Source organism: Dromaius novaehollandiae, chromosome 8 (genome assembly GCF_036370855.1).
Source record: "Dromaius novaehollandiae isolate bDroNov1 chromosome 8, bDroNov1.hap1, whole genome shotgun sequence".
In the NCBI taxonomy this organism is placed as follows: Eukaryota; Metazoa; Chordata; class Aves; order Casuariiformes; family Dromaiidae; genus Dromaius; species Dromaius novaehollandiae.
Window position 1 is genome coordinate 20,696,387 of NC_088105.1, and position 21,307 is coordinate 20,717,693.

The 21,307-nt window shown below is 40.4% G+C and overlaps 1 protein-coding gene and 1 long non-coding RNA gene across 2 annotated transcripts in view; one reads left to right on the top strand and one right to left on the bottom strand.

The window, feature by feature from the left end:
* PALMD (palmdelphin) overlaps positions 1 to 11,591 on the bottom strand; it is a 57,300-nt gene extending 45,709 nt beyond the window's left edge. Inside the window, exon 1 of the mRNA XM_026094250.2 lies at positions 11,296 to 11,591. Coding sequence (XP_025950035.2) covers positions 11,296 to 11,339 — 44 coding nt within the window. The 5' untranslated portion in view covers positions 11,340 to 11,591. The remainder of the gene's footprint in view (positions 1 to 11,295) is intronic.
* LOC135329036 (uncharacterized) lies at positions 6,382 to 11,273 on the top strand. The gene is made up of 3 exons (XR_010390188.1): positions 6,382 to 6,666; positions 7,001 to 7,097; positions 8,723 to 11,273. It is a non-coding gene; the product is annotated as an uncharacterized LOC135329036 (long non-coding RNA).
* Positions 11,592 to 21,307: the final 9,716 nt, after the last annotated feature.

Below are 21,307 nucleotides of genomic sequence, written 5' to 3' on the forward strand. Positions count from 1 at the left end.
TGCTGCCTGCAGCAAACAGCTGCTCCTGCAAGGACCAAACCCAAGTTCTCTTGTTTTCAGAGGGGCTGTCTGTTGGCTTTTGAAAGGAAAAATGTGACTGAAAAACGCTCAGTTTCTGAGCTTCCAATCTGGTATTTAATTCCTCCTACCTTGATGAGTGGTAGTCAGAGGTGGTAATTGTTGCATGGTGCATATACAGCACAAGCCACCTAATTCTGAGGAGAAGAGATAATAACAGCTTTTTCTAGTTGCTTGTGCATAACAGCAAAGTGTGTGTCTATGAATTTAAGACCTGCAAATCCAGATAGTCCTCTTATGCAGGTACCTTCATAAATACAGCTCTTTCTTTCAAAGAACTGTTCACCAACAGAACACAGGCTGTGCAGAGGCTTCTACAGCTGCTGAAGCATATTGTGTTCCAGAGATACTAGCTGTTTCACGGACACTCGGGCAGGTGATAGTCTCTCCTGTGAGCTCAGAAACTCAGAAAATAAGAGGCCTTCATAAAAGCCTTGGCTTTGAATCTGCAACGCTCCTTGTGCGCTACCCTTTTTGATAATGTTAGAGACCGTAACTATACTGGGCAAAGTGCACAGTGTTAGAAAACACATATTTAATATACTTTAAATAATATAACATGATTCAGTGTAGGCTTAGCGTGACCAAAGATCATCAAGAGTTAGCTGGACCTAGTCAGCCTTCCACTCCTTTAACTTTAACTCATGTTTAAACTCAGCTGTCCCTGTTTATTCTAGATAGTGGCATGTTTTATGGTGCTTGTAGTGTTTTTTATAAGGAATGCCTTCCCCAGATTGGAAAAGGCCAGAGAACACTGCCTGAAAGCATGTAAAATTTAATAGGAAAGGTAGGGCATGGTGAGTTGTGGTCCTGGATACTCACAACATGAGAATAAACTGAATTTTTTCATTAGCAGTCATAGGGATTGTCTGGCTTGTCTGTAGTACTGACAATGGGCTGCTGTATGAGGTGAGGGTGGAAAAATTAACTCCAGAAAGGGAAATGAAGACCAGAAAAAAAAAAAAAAAACATACAGGAAGCCTGCTACTTCCTGTTGATGAGTTTGATTTCATTTTACTTTTGGCACTGTTTCATGTCAATGACTAGTTTATAAACATGGCTCCATACCTCTGAAAACATTCAAATAGGGTATGCTTGAACTTCTGGATGAGATCTTATTGCAAAGGTAACCTCAGGAAAACATAACAGGGAAGAGATCAAGAGAATCAGAGATCATGGTGAACACTAGGAAAAAGTTGAGTGATAAGTGAGAAAGTAGGTTGCTGAAGAAGCAGCATGATTTATAATTTGGTCTTTTGGCTGGCCAACAGCAGGTATGTAATAACAAAGCTAGAAAGCTCTTTGATGAGCTGTTCAGTTCCCACGCTGGGAATGAGGCAGGGCTTGCTCAGCTGATACCTCATTCTGACAGATAAATTGTCTTACAAGAAGGGCATTGAGCAGAAGTCAGTGTGGCATCAGTAAGAATAATAACTAAGTAAACCCATATCAGTCACTGTTTGTAAGAGAAGTGAGAGCATGGAAAGGTTAACTGACAGCACATCTAGTATTACTGGTTCGGCTGCAGTAAAGGAAGCACTTTCAAAAAAGGAAATGCAGATACTGGCCTTGCTCCAGGGATGAACCTGCTAGGTCTTGTAGATGTCAGCTGTCTGAAGTGGATGGGTAGAGTCTACACACGTTTCATCAGATCCTGGCAGGGTCTATACTGCCTTTGAGGAGAGCTGGATTGTGTTCTGGCAGGTAAAGATGGGATGACACACTGTCTTAGTGTGGAAACAACACCATGATACAATCCTCAGACTGCATGAAACTCAGTGAGAGCAGAGAGAGAATGTCTGAGCTGGAATTTTAATGTAAGAGATAGTTCTCCCTCCTCTGGGGTCCTGGTGTGATGATGGTTCTCTGTGACAGCTTCTGGCAATTCCCTTTGCATGTTTTTGTGCTGGATGAAACTGATGTTGCCAAAGAAGTGTTCATAGGTGCTTGAGTACCGTGGCTTTGACAGCCACGTGAGTACCAACACGTTGTTCACAGTTACTGATTCTGATCCTTCCAGCCTGCAGCATAGCGAAATTAGTATTAACAAATCAACGTGGCTAGGACTTAATTATAGCTGAATCTCATTATATAGAGCCTGATTCTCTACATCTGTTCAACAGTACAGATCTAGCCTAATACCCCCCAAATCTGATGTGTAACCTTCAGGTTTATGTGAGTGTAAATAATACAGAGAATCAGGCCTGCTATTCGTGAGCAGCTGAGTACTGTTGAATCCATTGTTGACCAACATTAAGTTCCTAAGAGCTTTAGTCCACTGAGTTACCGTACTGAGTTTGCTCTTGGTGGAGGAAAAAGGTAGCTTTAATTATTTGGAGAGACCAAATTCGTTAAGGAGGTTCTGACTGTGCAGCATAATTTCTCTTCTTTTTAGCATTTCCTGGGATATTCCAAGCTTGGGCTGGAGAAAGGGCCAGCTAAACAGCTTACCTCATCTGTACTGAGGGAGCCAGCCAGAAGAACATTACTCTTGTAGTGTTCAGAATTGACTGGAAAGCGAGAAGTAATTTTCAGCAGGGCAGATAAAAGAAGATTTTAGCTCATTCACAGGCTCCTGGGGGTAGTTTTCTAAAATAGCTTTTCTTCTGGTTATCTTTCTAAAGCCACACAAACAGTCTTTACTCCCCTAGCATGGAGTTTGTAAGGAAGATTGAATATTCTTCAATTGAATATCGATAGCTGTAGAGTTATACTAGGAATAAACAGCCTGGATCTATCCTCTACCTGGGAGCCCTTGAAAAGCTGCTTGTTGATGGCAAGTATCACTTCTTACTGCACTTCAGTTCTCACCTCAGAGAAGGTAATTTCTACATATTCCGTGAATCTCTTGGAAAGAACCTGTTTATTTTGAAAGAAAACTTTTTAAACATCAACAAAAAATATCACTTGGAGAATGGACTGTGTACGTCTCTATGCTCATAGCCTTGCACAGATCATAGTCCATGTTCCAAAACAGCAGTCATCCTTTATTACTTTAAGCATCCCAAAAATCTTATTCCTAAATATAATTTTTTGGTAAATCTGGTGATAGATTTAGTTTATTTTTCATTTCACTATGTGAAAAGAATACCTTGCAATATAAGGAGTAATTAGAAAAAAAATCTCATCTTTCAGTCCCATCATAAGGAATTTCTCTTATTGAATTTGCTGATGTTTTGGACTCCAGTGAGCAATCTCAGGGCATGCTGATCTCTGTTATGCAGGGGCTGAGAAGGCAAAGAGCACCAGAAAAGGAAGTATTTGCAGTTGAGAACATGTAGTTGCAAGCTGTTGCCAGGCAGATCCAAGGTCAAGGTGTCTGCCTTGATGCACAGAATCTTGAAGGGAAATGGCAGCTAGGGATTAAATCTATAGCAGAATATATTTGCCCTTGCCCAAACACAAGACAAACTGCATTTATGTGCTTCACTACACTGATTTACTCTGCAGCAATAGAGAGTATCTGCCAAACAGTTTTTCGGAGAGAATAAATCTTTGGCGTCTAACAGCAGCATGTGAACAAATGACAGTCAAGACGCATCAGCCTGGTTATTCTGCAGTCAACTGGGAGCTCTGTACTCATAGCATTAAGGGAGGGGGAAATACGATTACCTTGGTGTCTCCTGAGTCTTTTAGCTTTCATTTTTGGCTAGTCAACCATAACCAAAACAAACAAGGCCAAATTCATCCTTTGGGTATCTTTGAAGTTAGCAGAGTTATAGTTGTATAAAGTCCCAAGTTTGTTAGTATAATGGCTGTGCTGAGTCTTGCAGGAGAATCCCCTTTTGATAGCTTTTCTCTAATGGAATGCAGTCTTTAGCATGGCTTTTCATTATTCATCATGAGTCACCCTCCTGCTTGTTCAAAAGGTGCATTTGCAAAGAAGTGGTCTCGTCTTTTCTCAGTTTTCAGTGAAACACCAAAAAAATCATATGAAAACAATTGAGAATCATGGTTAGGCCCATCAGTACACTGTAGTTTAATGAGATGGGCCATTCAGGATACAGGGCATTTCACTGACAATATTTTATTTCCATTACTGCATCTAAAGGGCTCCTAATGCCCAAAAGACTTCATGAGGTTCCTTCCGCTATTACGGAATAGGCAGGATACTTCAAATACGGGCAGTGCTGACTCAGCATGGGAAAAGCAGGGGTCTTCTCTCTACCTCATCCACTCTGCGGGGTGTCAAAAGTGAAGATAGGCCTGGTGTCTTTGCTATCTTAGGGCTAGGTTACAACCAGTATCATTAGCAAGGAAAAACGTCTGTTCTTCTTTCTCACCCTTAATACAAGAACTGATTTTTATCCAACTCTTGGGCTGATGCACAAAGTAGTAGAAGTTGTTTGTAGGAATGCCTGCATGATACCCTAGGATGATCCAGGTTCAGACTCTTTCTACTGGCTGCTGCATATTCCTTGGGATGGCTGCTTCTTTGAAGAATGAGATTAGCTTTCCTACACCTGACAATCCCCATAGTAGATTTTGATACCATGACTTTAGCATCACATTATAATGATTTCAGTAGGACTGACACACATCACTTACAAGCTAGAGCAAGTTACAAATACTTGTCATTCTGGTGTATGTAGCAGACAAATACTTACCTTCAAATACTTGATTTTTGGGAGGCTATCACACCTAAACTCTGACTGATGGCAAACCCAAACCGGTAGGCAAATGTTTTGTTAGTTTTCCTCATTTGTTCTCTTTCATGTAATAGCTTCTGTATTTTCCAGCTCACTGTTTCCTCAACTAGCATTGCCAACAATAGCTGTTTCCAGACTAATGGAAACTTTCTTCTGAATGAAGCGAGTTGTACTGCCATCTATTTGAAAATGGAAAACATTTGTACTCTTTATATACAAAGAAATAAGATCTTACCATAAATATAGAAGCAAAGCACTGTTTGTGCCCAGATCTCAAATACACCTTTGGAATAGCTGTGAGCTGGAAAAATGTTTGGCAATGTGAAGGAGGATGAGTACTCTAAACAACTCATCATGAAATGGAGAAGATTATTCTCTTATTTTGCTTCTTGAGCTCTTATTCCCACAGGAGATGGCCTTTTGAAAAAGGAAATGTGGCAAACAGGAAAAGCAGGCATTTAAGGAAGAAGAAAGACCGTAGCCTGAATTGTTGGCTTGGCCTTATCACATTCTAGCTAGAGGAATGGAATATGGATGGATTCACGCCCAAATTCCACTGCAGTCATCAGCAGAAACTTTAGCACTGGGCATGGGGGCCACGTGTCCACCTCCATGTGGAGCTGTTAAAGTGCAAGGAACTCCTATCCTATGTCCTGACATAACTGTAGTAGGTTGATCCTGTTCTGCAAATGGGAAATGGTCAGGCATTATGGGTGCGATGACAGTGCCTGGAGAGGCCTGTAACATACTAAAGAGGGGCCTTGTGTGGTTTTGGGGATAGGGATTCAGCATGCTACAAATCTGTCCCTTCTTTATTCTGCCTTCAATATTTTTAGGGCTCCCAAAACAGCATGGCTGCTCTCTTCCTTCTTTTTCTGCAGTCTGCAGCCAGAGGGTGGCATGGCATTACATTAAGGGCATTAAATGTCAAGCTCTTCAGCAATTTCTCACATGTATGCAGTGTATGGAATAACTTATAGTTAAGGCATTTTTTTGGCTGCAAGATGCCTCAATTAGAAAGCAGACCCACAGAAATGAAACTGCAAGTAAGCGGACATGTAAAAATGTTCCAATTTTCTGTGATGAGCTATAGACCAGATACAGTTTGAAATAAATATTAATATCTTGTGCTTTCTCTGTTCTTAAGAATAGTAAATGGAGATGGAACATCAGCTGGATGAATTGTTTGTCATTCTGGTTACGGTTATACATCACAAGGGAAGAAGTAAAGAAACCAGCATAAAGGTTTATTTAACTTTACTTGCAGGTTTAAATAGGCTGTGTAAATGTTAGAAATGGTTGCTTTTAGGAATAGAGGATGACAAGAGTCTCCCATCACTTGATGTTTGATCATCCAGCAGACATTTTGAGAAGTTCAGGAACTCTGCAGTGGCTCCTGTGTATTATTTTTCATAAGAACGTGAACAAGAGGCCTGTCAAGTGCTTGCTGTGTCAATGATCCCTCCAATGCCTTTCCTGCAGTTTTCAATTGCCTGTAAATTGCTATAGTATGCTTATTTCATGGATTTTATTACGGGCCAAAGGTAAGTATGGTGTTATAAAGTAAACCAGGAAAAAATTTACCTGTTGTCCCATTATTTAATTTGTTCAGAGGTCTACACTGACTTTTTATTCAATGCTTGAGTTGTCCGAAGTGGAAAATGATATATGAATTTAAGAATTATACTATTAGCACAGCACAACTGAATGTTAGTTCATTTATGCCACAATAAACCTATAATCAAATACTTTTGATCCTGTTTGCACTGTTCCATGCTCTTTCAATTTTGGACTAATGTTATTACCATCTATTAAGCATGAGACCTTTCTGTGCTGGGAACATTGCTTATCAGATCTGGGTAATCTTCCTGTTGAAATCCCTCTCAGTCAACAGATGAAGTGGCATGATTATTGCATCTTCCTAGCTAGTGGCTAATAGGTAAGTGCTGCTCATTAGAGCTTTTCCTTTCGTACTCACTGCTTGCTATCTAGCATTTGGGAAACTTGTTTCCTGTAATCTATTTAGTATTCCATATGACCAAATGTACTTTAAGGTGTGCAGAAACAGGGATTAAATAAAACAGGAGAAATATGTTGTCTGTAGTGGAAACAAAGGTAACTTTTCCAAAAGGATAAGTGAATAATCAGTGTGAAAAGCTATAGATACAAAGATCTATAACTATCTTCATAGTGTTTGCTAGGAATCAGACTGTCCACAGCCCTGTATGGAAATGTACAGTGGAGAAAAATCTGACTCTGTATTTCCATACTAGGTTGTGAGCTGTGTCTTTCTGAACGATCCCTCTGGATTTCCAGAGCTTGAAACAATTAGAAGAGGCTCTCGTGAGTCTTAAGTCATGAGCATGTTCTGTAAGTACCAGCTTACTCTGATTGAATTGTAAAGCTGATTTGTACTTTTACAGAAAATATCATGTGGGAAAAGCTGGGCAGGTGCTGAACTGTGATTGCTACTACTGAGTCCTGCTATGTAGCACTGCTGCAAATTGCACACACTGATATCCCACAGTCAAACAGGCTGTTGTTACTGTTACTCTGCATCAGTACAGACTTCCCCTCAACACCCAGCATTCCTACCCCCTTCTGAACCCTTCGACCTTCACAGACTTTAGTGACGTGACCTATTATGCCTTTTCTTTGCTGCTTGCAAATACTTATATTAGTGAAATCATACGGGCTCCTGCTGCTGTGTGTGCAGATAAACTTTGCTATCAGTTGCATAGCTAGTTGTGACTGATTTATACAAGTCCCAGCCTGAACCCTGAAGGTGATGCAGACAGTGCCAGGCAATCACAGCTCTGCTATTTGCTATCTGACTTTTGCTCTGTATAGCCATGTTCTGTGCACTTCTGACATGGTCCCTGTAAATGTTTGTCTGTTTGGGTGTGACAGCAGCAGAGGAACCCTTTGGGAGCTCCAAAGTGAAATCAAATCCTCCAGAAGCGTCTTGCTAAAGTCTTTTCATGGCTACGGGCGTGTGCTGCTGTAGGTTGGATTGTAGCGTGTCTTCCCTCTGTGGTGTGAACCTTCTATGACTTGATTTGCTATGTTATAATTAGTACTAGGGTTTATCTGAGGATCCGTTCACTGTGGGGGGCCAGTCTGAGCCATGTCTTCGTGGAGGTCACAGCTTGTCAGTGACTATTGCTACCCAGGGGAGATAATGGCAGGTGATCTTTAAAAAGCATTTTTCTGGTGCAAAGTAGAAGAGGAATAGCACTATTGCACAGCTGAAAAACTGGAAAGCCTTATGTTCATCTAGACCCTAGGTTTCTAAGAGGAGTTTACAATGCTGCTTCAGCCAGCAGGAGCATGCAGACACTTGGACAACTTCAGGAGTCCTTTCTTGAGGAAAAAAGCTACTGAAATCAGTGGTAATTCATTGGACTAAAGCTGCTAGAATTTGACTTCAGTCTTCACTGTGCGTGGGGCTGAATTTATTTTCATTTTTTAATTGAGTGGTATTTCTAAAACCATAGTCAGGGAAAGTCTGCACTGTGTGTCAACTGGCATCTGCCTAATTTCTCTCACAGGAAGTCAGCAAAGTCTAACTTTGAGATAGGCATCTGGAGAATAAACTACTTCCGTCCCAATACTGATTAGGAGGCTGTGGGAGAGTATCATTCTACCAATTCCATGTACAAATTTTGCTACAAATTTAAGATAGAGGCTGGGTTCCCTCTGCAGTCACTGGAGTTGGGCAAATCCAGAGGACACTTCTGCCATTCATAGAATAGATGAGTTGCGCTCTAAAAGTGCATGTCTCCCTCTGCTGACTACAGAGCCTCTTTCTGCTGTGCTTATTTTCCTGTTGACAAAACAGTGTTCTTGATTCCTTGTGAAAATTCCAGTTTAGGATATTTCTAATATGTGGGAAAGGAAAGTCCACAGACTTTGCAAAAAATCCACATTTTAACATGAGCAGAAGCAGGTATATTACATTTTCACATTAATGTATGTTCTTTATTCCCCTAAAGTGAGCATTCAGTTGTCTCAGCTCTACTGGACTGCTGAATGCTGTCAGATTTAGGAATGTGGAAGTACCATCTTGGAACAGAACCACGACCTGGCTACATCTGTTATCCCGTCGCCAGTGCTGCACAGTCCGGCACGGATACTGCTGACAACGGCCTATCAGCCCCGTAGCAGGCAGAGAGGGAATAATCCACCCTTTGGCCTTCTCTGGTGATGCTCACACTAATCTGTATCAGTTAATGATTGGCTTGAAATCTGAAACATGAAATATTTTTTCTATGTAGCTGATACCTGAATTATACTTGAATATTCTGGAAATAACTACTTAATCGCTCTCTTAATATTGAATCCTAGCCTTTAATGGTCTCATGTGACAGCAGGTTCTGCAGTTTGATTACACAGTGAGTATAAAAGTATTGCGTTGTATAGTATTTTCTCATGTTCCTTGTTTTCTGTCTACTCTTTTCTGCACCATTTCTAAGACAGATCCTAATAGTCTCTGTTTTCCAGGGAGCAATGTCTTTTCTACCCTTCCCCAAATTTGTTCTGGTTTTCCAAAATCCTTTCCATAGATGCAGCGAACAGAGTGCTTATAATATTCTAGACAAATTTGTGCCAACAGTTTCTCATTCTAGCATCATCTTTGCATTTTTGACTACAGTTGTGCACAGAAATACTTTGTCACTGACCTGTCTAAAATAATGCTGATATCCTTTTCCTGAGTAATTACTGCCATGTAAACATACCTACTAATTCAGCTAATTTGGAGTTGAGCAAAGTGTACTAGTAATTCACACTTTTCCCTCCAATGAAGTTTGCACTTATCAACTTTGATCTCCTTTCTTATTTTTGTGTCCATTTACCTAGTGTGATTGGATCCATTTGTGCGGTAATTTCATTTTTCCTTCTCCTGTGCATAGTGCATGTTCATTGATATTTGAACTGAGATGCTGCGTTCCTAGGTAGATAGAATAATCCATTGTAATCTGTGTAGGAACACTTTTAGTTAAATTTGTAACTAAGCATATCAGGGAAAAAATGCAATATATTATGCTATATTTAGTATTTAAATAAAATAATGAGCACTAACAGCCATTGTTAAATGAGTGAGAAAGAGAAAAGTGTGGGAGGAATTGGGTTATTTTTAAATCAGTTTCTAATTCATTTGTTTATTTCTGTAAAGCTGGCAAATATCTGTACCAAAACAAATCCAAAAATGTAAATGTCCAGCATTATAATTTACCACAACATAGGCACAAATGGCTATAGTTAATTACTTTTCTGAGAGTTCATTTTGAAATGAAAATTCAGAGCATCAGTATTAAAGTAGGTTATGAGCAAAAGGAAAACAGCTAATGGAGACTCACTTTCTTGCAAAAGGAACCCCCCCCCCCCCCATGCATTTAAAAGAAACCCTGTATGTGCAAGAAAATTTGGTAGACGAAGTGTGTGTGGGGGGAGCCTTAAAAACACAATAGAGAAAATTTGGAGAGAGATCAAAATAAGAGAGTGGTTTGAGGGTTTAATTTAGAGAGATCAGAGAGAGAAGATTGAAAGACTGAAACTGTGTTCAGCAACTTAAAGAGAAGACTGAGGTGCCAGAGTGTCTGAGAAGTAAAATAACTGATGTTGGGAGTGAACGAGGCTGGGCAGAAGTTATAACTCATAGAGGCTAGGAAATGAGAAGTTCGGTCAAACATGAGCTTTGTGAGGATGCAACTTCTGATAATGGAATGGATGCAGAAAACCCTGCGTGTGGGACTTTGAAGGGACCCCATTGCTGGATATAGCTCTGATGCCCTAATTAGGAAGCCAAAGAAAGGCAAAAGTCTACTTTGTTTTTACTTTTTCACTTTCTCCGTGATGGCCCTCCTCACCATCCTTTTTGCTGCCTTTCCTGAATATATAGACTGTTTAAAGTTGAACTGGCTAATTAGACTGCCATGTTAAAATAAATAGTTCTAGTTCTGAGAGTGAAAAGCTGTGGTTCAAATTAAAGCCAAAGCACGCAATCTGCGTATCTCTGCATGATGTGCATGCTGCTTTGCGGATGGTGAAATCCATCCAGTGACCACAATGATTTTTCTTTAAACAGTACTCGAGACTGATTTTCAAAAATGTCAGACAGAAGCAAGTTTAGAACAGTCGGATTGAATTTAACTATATTTCAATACCCTTTTATCCACTCTCCTTCACCTGTCTTTCCATCTTCTCTCCCTGCTTTCTTCTTGTCTCCCAAGAACAGTTACAGTCACACAGATATTTTAGAATTTGTATAGTTCTAATTTTGAAACCGATACTCTTCTATTGTAAACTGGCACACTTGCATTGAAGGTATACTGGATTAATCCAAATAGTGCTCTGTCCTTTTCTTCCACATGTGAAAGTGCAAGAAGTCTTAATGCAAATCCATAATTGTTGATACACAAACTAGGCAAATTTTCCTTAAAATAAGTAATAGAAAAGCAGAACGAAGTGCAGAATCAAAATACTAAGGAAAGACACAAATTTTGATAGCCCCATTTTTTAAGAGTAGTATGCAGCCTAAATAGACTTTAGGAAGCTGAGATCTTACCTTTTTTGTCTTTGATGTGCAGAAACAAAAGCATCAGACTGCATTTGGTGTCACATTTATCGCTACCACGTTGCAAATGACAACAGGGTAGAGATTGAAAGGAGATGTACAGCTGGAGATGGTAAATCCCTCTGATACTGTATTATTGTTCTTTATTCATGCATATATCCCTTTGAAGTTTGACCTTCTTTCATGCGGTTAAGAAAAGTAGATGGAGAAAGGTATTTTAGAAATGCCCATGGTAGGGCTAAGAAATACGTGCTAAAGATGTTTCCTCTAATAAATCAGTTATCATCTAAGGGATCTACTTGTGTTGCTTGCCAGTTATAATCTAGTAAATATTTAACTTACTAAATATGGCACTTGAGGCTGCGTGATTTATAAGTGGGTGTAGTCCTTACTTTGGCATTTACTGTGGCTTTTTGTTCTGGGCAAAGCCTAACTAAATTAGCCGTTGAGGTAAAGATCACCGTGATTTACTGTAATTTCTGGGCTGATAAAAATGCTAGGCAGATTGTAAAGGTCATTTTTAATACAATGAAAAACTTTCCCATCTCGTGAACTATTATAAATTAAATAAATTAGCAGTCTTCGGGAAAAATCACAGCAAATGCATTTTAAAATTGAACTTCTGTGATCAGGAGTGCTCTGGATAGCATCATCTCAATTTTCTTAGGGATACGGTGAGAAGGCTATATAAGATATGGAAACAATGTATGTTTTGGTTCATGGAAGAATGATTTGTGAGCAATAATTTCACGACAACTGTTGAATTTTCCTGTGTCATCTTTCATGACACCTTGATTTATAGATCCTGTCGTGGGTGACGAATGAAAGGAAACATGGCTCCATATTGGGCAGGATGCCATTCATGGCTCTCTGAGCCATGTCTCAGACCGTACAGGATCCCGCATACATCTCCTTTACAGACAACATCTGCATTGATTCTGCAAAGGATCTGGCCAAAAGAACGTGCACTCTCAAATATTCATGTTGTATGTTAGACAGCTTGAAAATCTGTAAAAGCTTCTCTAAGCAGATCCCTCAGGAAAAAAAGACTTAAGGATGCAGGCAGGTTGGGGAATAGGTCAGAAATATGAATGGCATATGTCGACTGCGGTAGAGATTTAAATTCAGGGGTTAGGGAATTTGAAATGTAGGTCTTTAAATTATCATAATAAGACAAGTTTATTTTAGCTCTTTCCAAATTGACAACGTGGAATCTCTGAGATGCTGAAATAGTCAATAGACAGCTGGGATACTGTTCTGTATTTTTTAATATAATTAAAGATAGGTTAGCACAGGAATTATTTATTCCCACAACACCAGCTGTGTGGCAGTCTGGGTCCAAGTCTATGATACTTGTCCTGGGTGATACAAGCCTTACTCTTCAAGCCACGTACCCCATTTCCCAGGGTGACTCTTGCAGCACATGATTGCCAGCTGTAAATGAGTTTGCCACAGCCTGCTCTTTGCTGATGGGGAGATCTGCTGACGTACGATACTCACTAGTGCCAGGGGTTTTGGCCTCCTACCAGCAGAGTTGAAGGCTAGCAAACTGTGCTGTAGCACCACCTCCTAGCTTCCTTCTTAATTCATGCTCCAATGTTTGGGCTAGGTAAACTTAAATCAACTGAAAACATAACTTCATAGCTGTCCTTTCTACATCTTGTGGAGGTAAAACTCCTAAAATCCCGTGCCTGTTGTGTATATAGAACCACAGCTATTTGTCTTCAGGAGAAAGATGGAAAAAATATGTTAAATACTGATGCAGAAATAATTTTAAAGGGGTTTTTTTTTAGTCTCTTCTGCTACGAGTGGGATGTGAACAGCTTTATGCAAGATTTGCATCTTTAGATTGCATAGGTGCCCAAATGTTGTTATTTTCAGAATATTTCCTTTAAAAAAAGGACACGTTACATTTAAATCTTGCGAGATTATCTGTGGCGTATCTGGCTATAGTGTGGATTGTATCTTGACAAAATAGTTTCTAAAGGTTGTATTTAAGTATCTCGCCTATAAAGTCTCGTGCGATAAAGTCTCCCTCTTATGGGATCTCTCTGGTACTACAGTGACTTGCACAGATTCCGCACAGTACTCGAGCAGGGCGTGTGGGAAGGGGGCACTGCAGGCGCAGAGGACAGCTTGGCGTAGGGCTTTGCCACCACCTCCCCATCCTCGAGTGTCCCTGAGCGCTGTGCTGATCTGCAGCAGAGCTGCTGGAGCCGTGTGTCTGTGACATGTGCTGTTGCTGGATAACTGCTGAATGACCTGCGGGAAATCAGCAAGTAAAAATGATTAGCGGTGTTTCACTATCAGATAAGAAACAGGAATAGAGGCCATCCCAAATGCTAATTTTCTTGACACCTCAGAATGGCAACTAGCAGAAGGAAAGGAACAGTGACTCTCAAGCTTAATTGTTAAATACTTAATGCCTCAGGACAATTATTTTTAGAGCAACTTAAGAGTCCTAGTTCATTTAAAAAGTGCATGCGTATTGCTTCACCAGAAACAATATAGCTTATTTTTGAACATTTCTCTTTTGTATCCTTTTTGAGTATCTATGAAAACATACATACTGGATTATTTTTTGCTATAGGCCTCTCAGCCTTTACAAAGGGAGTCAGAGGTGTAATTATTAGATTATAATAATATGATTTTATATGCATCTTTGTAATATATTTAATATAGACTTACTTTGTGGCATATTAAAGCATTACCTGCAAAAGTTTATTTTTGGTCCATTGTGAATGCTTTGGTCAAACTGGAATAGACTACTCCCTCAATAAACATTGGTGTTTTGCTAACATGTATATGCAGTAACTGACTGCAGTATTTGGATCTTAGTTTGGATCTCTTCTGAATGCGTGCATCTGTGATAATACACATGCTGGAAGTACTTGTATCTGGAATCCTGGAAATTGGAGGCCTATCGCAACATAAAGTAGAAGCATGTAAAGGGCACAGTGAAATGCCCTCAGCTCTGTCCTGGCCAGATTGCTGTCACAAGATTTCCACGGCAGCTCTGTATGGACAGAGCAGCAGCAATCAGCAAGAAAAAGAGTAAAGCCAAAGGTCATCAGGAGGATGATTTTGATGCACAGAAAAAAAAAAAAATACTGTCAGAAGCAGATGGGAATGTAACAAATATACACAAATATTCAGAAAAGACTGGGCAAAACAGAGAAGTACCTGCCAGACCGTGAACGGTATAAAAACCTCCCTTCCCTTATATTATAAAGATTTTCTTATTTATTCATGGAAGCATGCCCTGGGTCTGTATGATGCAAAAACAAGAACATGCTGTTTGTGCTCTACAGCTTTCATTTTGGGCAGACATGTAAAAATATTCATAGATATACATTAAGACCACAAACCACATTGATTTGACTTTATATTGAGACTTTCGTTGTTATAAGGTAGTGTTGGTAGCTTGAAATCATCTTAATATTATTTGTTAGCTTGTCTGAGGAGACAATTTTGTTTCCAGAACTGCTATACAGTATTATAGATGTGATAATACAGTCTTCATGTCTGTCTTTTGAGTCTTGCTGCTATTGAATATTAAACTAAAACAGTTTTAAAGCAAAAGAACATCTTTTCTTCCTCTATTTCCTCTGTTTTCCTCTGTCAACAGATCATCCAGAAGGGGTAGCATGGTGGGTTGGCATGTGAACAACTCAGAGAAGCTGATGTATTTATGCTTTATAATTTTTTTGTCCAACTGGTCGGGTATGAGAGGCAATAGCAAAGTATGTAAAGCCTCCACTTTCCAGTATATTTCTCATAAAATGCCATCTAATTCAGTGAGGAGCTCTAGATACTTCTTTAAAATGGGGATGTTGAAATGCAGATTTACAGCTTGACTTGAAGTGTACACAGATTGGAAAATTTCATCTGTGATAATTAAGAATTGATCCATTTCAACTGATAAGAATTGTGTTTCGTTTGGTGCCAGACCACCTCGCACATTAGTATTCTTGAAATCAATTTATATGTAATGTAATTTGATAATATATTGTTTGATTTTGTATTATATGAAGGTGATCCAGCCTTAAAGTGTCATTTCCTATGTGTCATTTTACTAGAGGAAGAACTGCCAAACTTTCATCTGAAACACTGGAGTTCCCCTCTGAATTTGATTTAGATTCTCAGCATTAGGATTCTGGGCTAAATTAGTTGTCTGCTTTTTAAGTGTGTCGTAAAGATTTTCAGACAAATAAATACAGTAGTTAATGTCTTCCAGCCTCTTCTAGAGTGCTCTAAAGAATGTACTTTAAAGTTTTGTAACTATATTTCATTTCTGTCTCAGTAAAACAAGAATTTTATTTCTAGCTAGGTATATCAAAATACGTTCAGTTATTTTTTTGTGACAAAACCTAGATGCAGACAAGCAAGCCTGTTAAAGGTCTTCAGCTGTAAAAAATCCTGTCCCTGTTTTTCTCAGCTGGATGTCACTGCAGAAGGAGCCAAGACAGTGGAGTAGAAAGGGAGTGGTAGTTTACTAAACAGCATATCTAGGCCAGCACACCTTTTGGTGCTCATCTTTGTGGCTTCATGCTGAATAGCTGTTCTCATTCAATCAAAATATAAAAGCAGATTTCCCTCTTAGAGGGAGTAAAATTACTTTAAATTGTCTTATTGCATTATCTCTAATTTGAAAAATTGCGTGTCAATCTGTGTCTTTCACACAGCTTCAGCTCACTTAGGAAGACACATCTTGATTCCACTTTGAGGTGTGTCTCTGGGCATCATGCAGAGTATATTCTGTTTCTCTGTATGTTCTGCTATAAGCGCCTCATACCGAGTACTTCCACTGTGTCTAAATTAGCATTTTAGTTCAGATCAGGAGTGTGCTTCTGAAGCCAGTCTGAAGTTAGTCCCTGCTAACCACGCTTTCATTCATATCGTGGAGCAGTCTTGGGGTGTTTGTACTGGATCTCTTTCAGGTGCAACTGAAGAGAAAATGTGTTCCAGGAGTCCGTCTAATGCTCCCCAGCTGCCATTACTCCGTCCGTAATGGCACCTGAGTAGTTCTTGTCTGCGGTAATCCTCTCTCAGCCATTCCCAGTGTGGCTGTCGCATCCTCAGCACCAGCTGTTTAATTCAACAGATCCATTTCTAGTGGACTCCACTACTTGCTGGTGTAGACATGGCCTCCGTCTTATTAGTGTTGTTCCTTTTAGCAGAGATAGTATCTGTCTCTTTGGGTTTGGGAGGCCAAGTGGAAGTGTTGCTTAACAAACAATTATCTTTCTGTGAGACCCAACATCCAATTGTGCCTTCGCTATTACAGGAGGGAAGGAGGAAGGAAATCAGTTCTCTGCCAGAGAAGCAGAGCCCAGTCTGAGTGTTTCCTGAATACGTGGCCGATTGTTCAGTGCTGGGATTCTGCTTTGCCTAAACTAGAGAAGCTGGGATCAACTGTGTTTGGGTTTGAATATCCCCAGAATCCAAATATTCCCCAGAAACTTAGTCTAGAGCTTAACTTCAGGCATGTCTCTCCTAGAAAAGTAGGAGAGTAGAGAAAAACGCAAAAAGAGATTTGTCAGCAGCAGAGAAGTGATAGAATGGAGCAGTCTCCTATAAATAACTCTCTGGAGTCCTCTGGGACATATTTTCATTTTCACTTTCTTTCTTCCCTTCCCAGGAACCTTCCCCCAAAAAGGAAGTGATGGAGGCTGACCTTCTAATGTCACCTTTATTCAGGTAGTATCTTTTTTGAGAGAGCTTGACTCCAGCGAGACTAAATGAAAAATAAATTTCAGTAATGATGAATTAATGCTGCCCTAATGGAATGTTCCTAGATGGACTGGAATTTAATGCTGTGGCTGTGTAGCAAATTTCTTTATTTTAATGAGGTAAACAAAATAACTGCCCTTTACATCATACTATTAATAGGCTGAATTTCATTAAATTAGAATGGAAGCAGTTTGCAGACTGAGGCAGATATACTGTGGAAACCCTGATCAGTGGCATAGCAAAAATTTCTAGGTATAAATCATAGCCACAGGAGCCTAAATAAAATTAAATTTGGAAAGCTGCCCACGTTAGCAGATTGTGTTGTTGATGCTTCTCCAAGGTTTTTTCTTTCTTTTTTTCTTTTCCCCTCTGTAAAAGCTTGGTTAGAGTTCTTTATAGATTGCAGTGAACTCTGGAACAGAATTTGCAGAAACGTAACATCTGAATAGTTTGTGATCAGATACCTCAGCAACACAGGAATGCTTAGTGTTTATGGGACAGTCCAGGGCAGTTTTATGGTGGTCCTTGTTTGCTGATTTTACCATGATTTGGAAATTGCAATTCTATACTATTGCTGAAGCTAGCATTCATTGATATATCTGAGGTAGATGTGTCACTAGCATCTAAGAAAAGAAAGTGATCTGCTGTAAGATTTTGGGCAATTGTTCGATGGAATTTAGTTGAAGCGTCTATGGTAAAAGTATCCTCCAGCTAGAAGCTCAGTTCAAGCTGGCAGCTTGTGCTGAACTCACAAAATACTTGATGTGCTGTTCAGGTATGAAACAAGGTAATTCTGACTGAGTTTTGCACTGAGCTTCACTGCTGTTTTTGTAACTTGAAACTCAGAGGCCCGTATCTGCTCTTGTAAAGCTCCAGGCTTTAGTGGAGCCTGGACAGACTCAGTGCTTAACTCATGAGATATTTTTTTCAAAAATGACTGTTTATTTTAGCCGCCTTAATCTGGAAGGGCTGTAGAAGGGCTCAGACTGAGGCACAGCAAAAGCACCTGGTTTTTGAGAGCTGCCTCTCAATGCCTTTGAGATTCGGGGTCCTTCAAAGCATGCCATGTCAGGTGTTCAAAGGCAGGAGTCGCTGCAGAGAGGGAGTGCTCAGTGAGAAAGCTGCAGTTTTTCCTCTGAAACTCTATAAATCTACAGATAGGATGTCCTCTAACAGCCATCAGGCCCCTGCTGTTCTGCGAACAAATGAGCTGGTGGGTGCCAGTCTCTTCTGATTTCTGATTCTGGATGTTGAATAGTCCTTTTGATCCATCACTGGAACTCAGAGGCAGGAAATAAACTTCAAAGAGATGTCAATGTAGCAATGTGTTACTGATTCCTCTTTGCACTTGCAGGAAGGCTTGAAGAATTTGGGATAAAACTGAGCAATCTTAATGAAACTGTATTTTTTTTATAATTGTATTATGTACCAAACTAATAGGTGCTTCAAAATTTTGCTTTTGCTTTAACTGGGAAGCGTTAAAAGCTCAAAACCACTGTGAAGGATGTGTTAATTGAAATTATTAATGAAATGTGCTGAGCTCCAGATATATGTTCCCATGCACAGAAATACAGGGCTCCATAATTAAGACGCATTAAGTATTGTGGCTGTATTGGCTGAGTTAGCAGCCTCAGGTGCTGGCTAGCATTCAATATGGCCATTTTTTGCTCTGTTAGTTCCATAAATGGGGGGAAAAAGAGAGTCCTAGCAGCAATCCAATTTTTACTAATAGGAAGGTGCTTAAGATGCAAATGAAAAGCTCTCCTGTCCCCTCTTTCAATACAAATAGTAAGTATCTTCAGTCTGTCCCCACTTTTCTCCTCATAAAAGCAGTTTATTATCTGAGACTAAGCTGTGCAGATTTGCATGCTGCTCAGCAGTTGTGCTACCATACAAAGATCATAGATTTCATTCCCATGTAAGAACACCTCTTTCCTTCTGTAGCAGAAACTCATTAATTTTAATACACACCAGTGAAGCAGCTGAGTGGGCTTTGAGGTCTCCTCCATAGCAGCGTGTTGTGTTGCTTCTGCACCACTGAGCTCATTATTCTTTTATTAAGAAAGCAAGGAGGAATACAGTGTGTACAGTCCTAACGCTATCTTGCACAGATATCACAGGGCATCAGCACTCTCCAGAAACACAGACACCCTGCTTGAAAAATGAAATGAAGCATTCTTTGTTTTTTATTAAGCAAACAAGTGAGGAACATGTGGCACACTGATTTCTACACCATGTGTTTCTTCTCCAAATTCTCCTTGTTTCAGAGTTACACAGGTCAAGGCTAGGAGAATTGGCTATGTAAGAAATAAATGCCAAAGATGATACATATGACCAACAAAGGATTTTCCTACATTTCCTCTGCAAACACCTGTATTTCAGGTGTTTCCTTAAGCCTCCAATATTTAGCTGTGCCGAGATGAGTATATTTACAGAGCTGTGCATTTGCTTTCTGTGCTGCTGCTTTAGGCTGAGACTTCTTTCAAGTCTTGTGAGCCCAGTTGCATTTCTACCAATTCCTAAATGGATCTGAAAATCTCAGCCCAGTTCTGCCAGGATGAACGAGAGGGGCATTCATCTTGTATTCAGGTCAGTGAAGCTTTTTGGAGGAGGCACACAGTGGTGCTCAGGACCTGAGTTTATTGATTCAGGTCCAATTCAGGTTTGAATTGAGAATGAAGCTTTGGTTCAGCTGTTGTATCCTCCAGCCTCTTTCTCCCACCTCTGAGCTGTCGGTACAAAAATAAATAGCAAATGGAGAATCTGAAAATGTCAGCCCACTGTGGTTTGAAGTTAGTACCCAGGCAGAGTGCATGGTGATTTCTGCACATCCAGTATTAATCGTTTTCTTACTTTGTTCATTAAAGAAATTTCTGTTGTTTAATTCAGTTTAGGTTCTGCAGAATTCCTCAGGACTCTGCTGTGGGGATTAAATCCAAGTAGCAGTTCTTAATGTTTTTAAGATCAAGTCTTCCTTCTTCTTTTCTTTTTTCAGGTTTGTCTTTCCTGATTTTCCTCAAGTTCATATGCAGTTTTCTCTGGTTTGCCCCAAGACTGTTAATTTTAATTTTACAGGCCAAACTCCTTTGTATGGAGTAATTCCCCGCACTCCAAAAAAGGTGTGTCCCAAGCTCCAACAGAGCCTTATCCAATGTAACTCTCTTGAGCAATGTTTCAGGAAAAGGAGGGAAGGAAAGCATATTAGAAAGTCTCCCAGTAACCCTGTGCTGTTGTCTCCTCATGGTGATCGGTTAGTGACTTGTCAAGAACTGCGCTCGTTAATCCAGTGGACGGGCCGCGTGGCAGAGGTGTCTGCTGTGTGTTTGTTTGCAGTTCCTGTGCGACAGCAGTGCACCGTGCAGTGCCTTTCAGTCCGGCTCTCTCAGCTGGGGGGTGCTTGGGCAGCACGGAGGCAGGCAGGCAGCCTTCCTTCCTCACCCTGCTTACCTATCCCACAGCTGGGGTGAGTCCTCTGGCACAAAGAGGAAGCTGCGCCTTCCCCGGGAGCAACCGAGTGTGTTCTGCAGAGCAGGCTTTCTGGAGCGCAGGATGGGCCTGAAAGAGCAGGCAGGGAGCCTGTGGCGTGGGCAGAGACAAGAGCGAGTAGACACAAAGACAGGCATTGGAAGTGCTGGAAGAAAAAAGGTTTTCCTGGAGACCCAGAGTGGTTTGTTGCAATCTGGACATATAGCAAAGGTTACTGTATGTGTTGCCCTCCCCCATGTTTGCTTTTCGTGGCTCCCTGAGAGTTTTATCAGCTAACAGAAAAGTAATTTCTAGCCAGACGAACGTTTCAAAATCTGTACGTGGGATTGTGGTTGCCAGTCAAATGGGAAGGTGGTGAAGGCTGTGATCTCTTGGAAGCTGTGTGGCATTGGATCAGCATAAGCTGACTGGAAAAATTCTCTCACCTTTGGTCATTGCCCTGTCAGGCAGAAAATAATTTACCTCAGAGTAAATAAACTACCTATTTATTTTTAAGTGAATCACTGGAAGAGTTGGTAACACCCATTTACTGTCTTGAGGAATGGTACTGTCCACAGCGAGATGTCTGCATTCCCCAAGCTGGGGCAAGTAGTCAGGACCCTGGTGGCTGGCATGCTAAAACTGACTGGCTTGCTATCAAGAAATCTTTGGTGGATGACTGAGGGAACTTGGAATCAGAATAGTAGGTCTGAGGGCGAAAAGACCTATAAATCAACATCCTCCCTCTACCTGGAGTGCTAAGCTAGGCAAAAAGAGCCGGATGCCTGTCCAAGAGTCTGGGCAA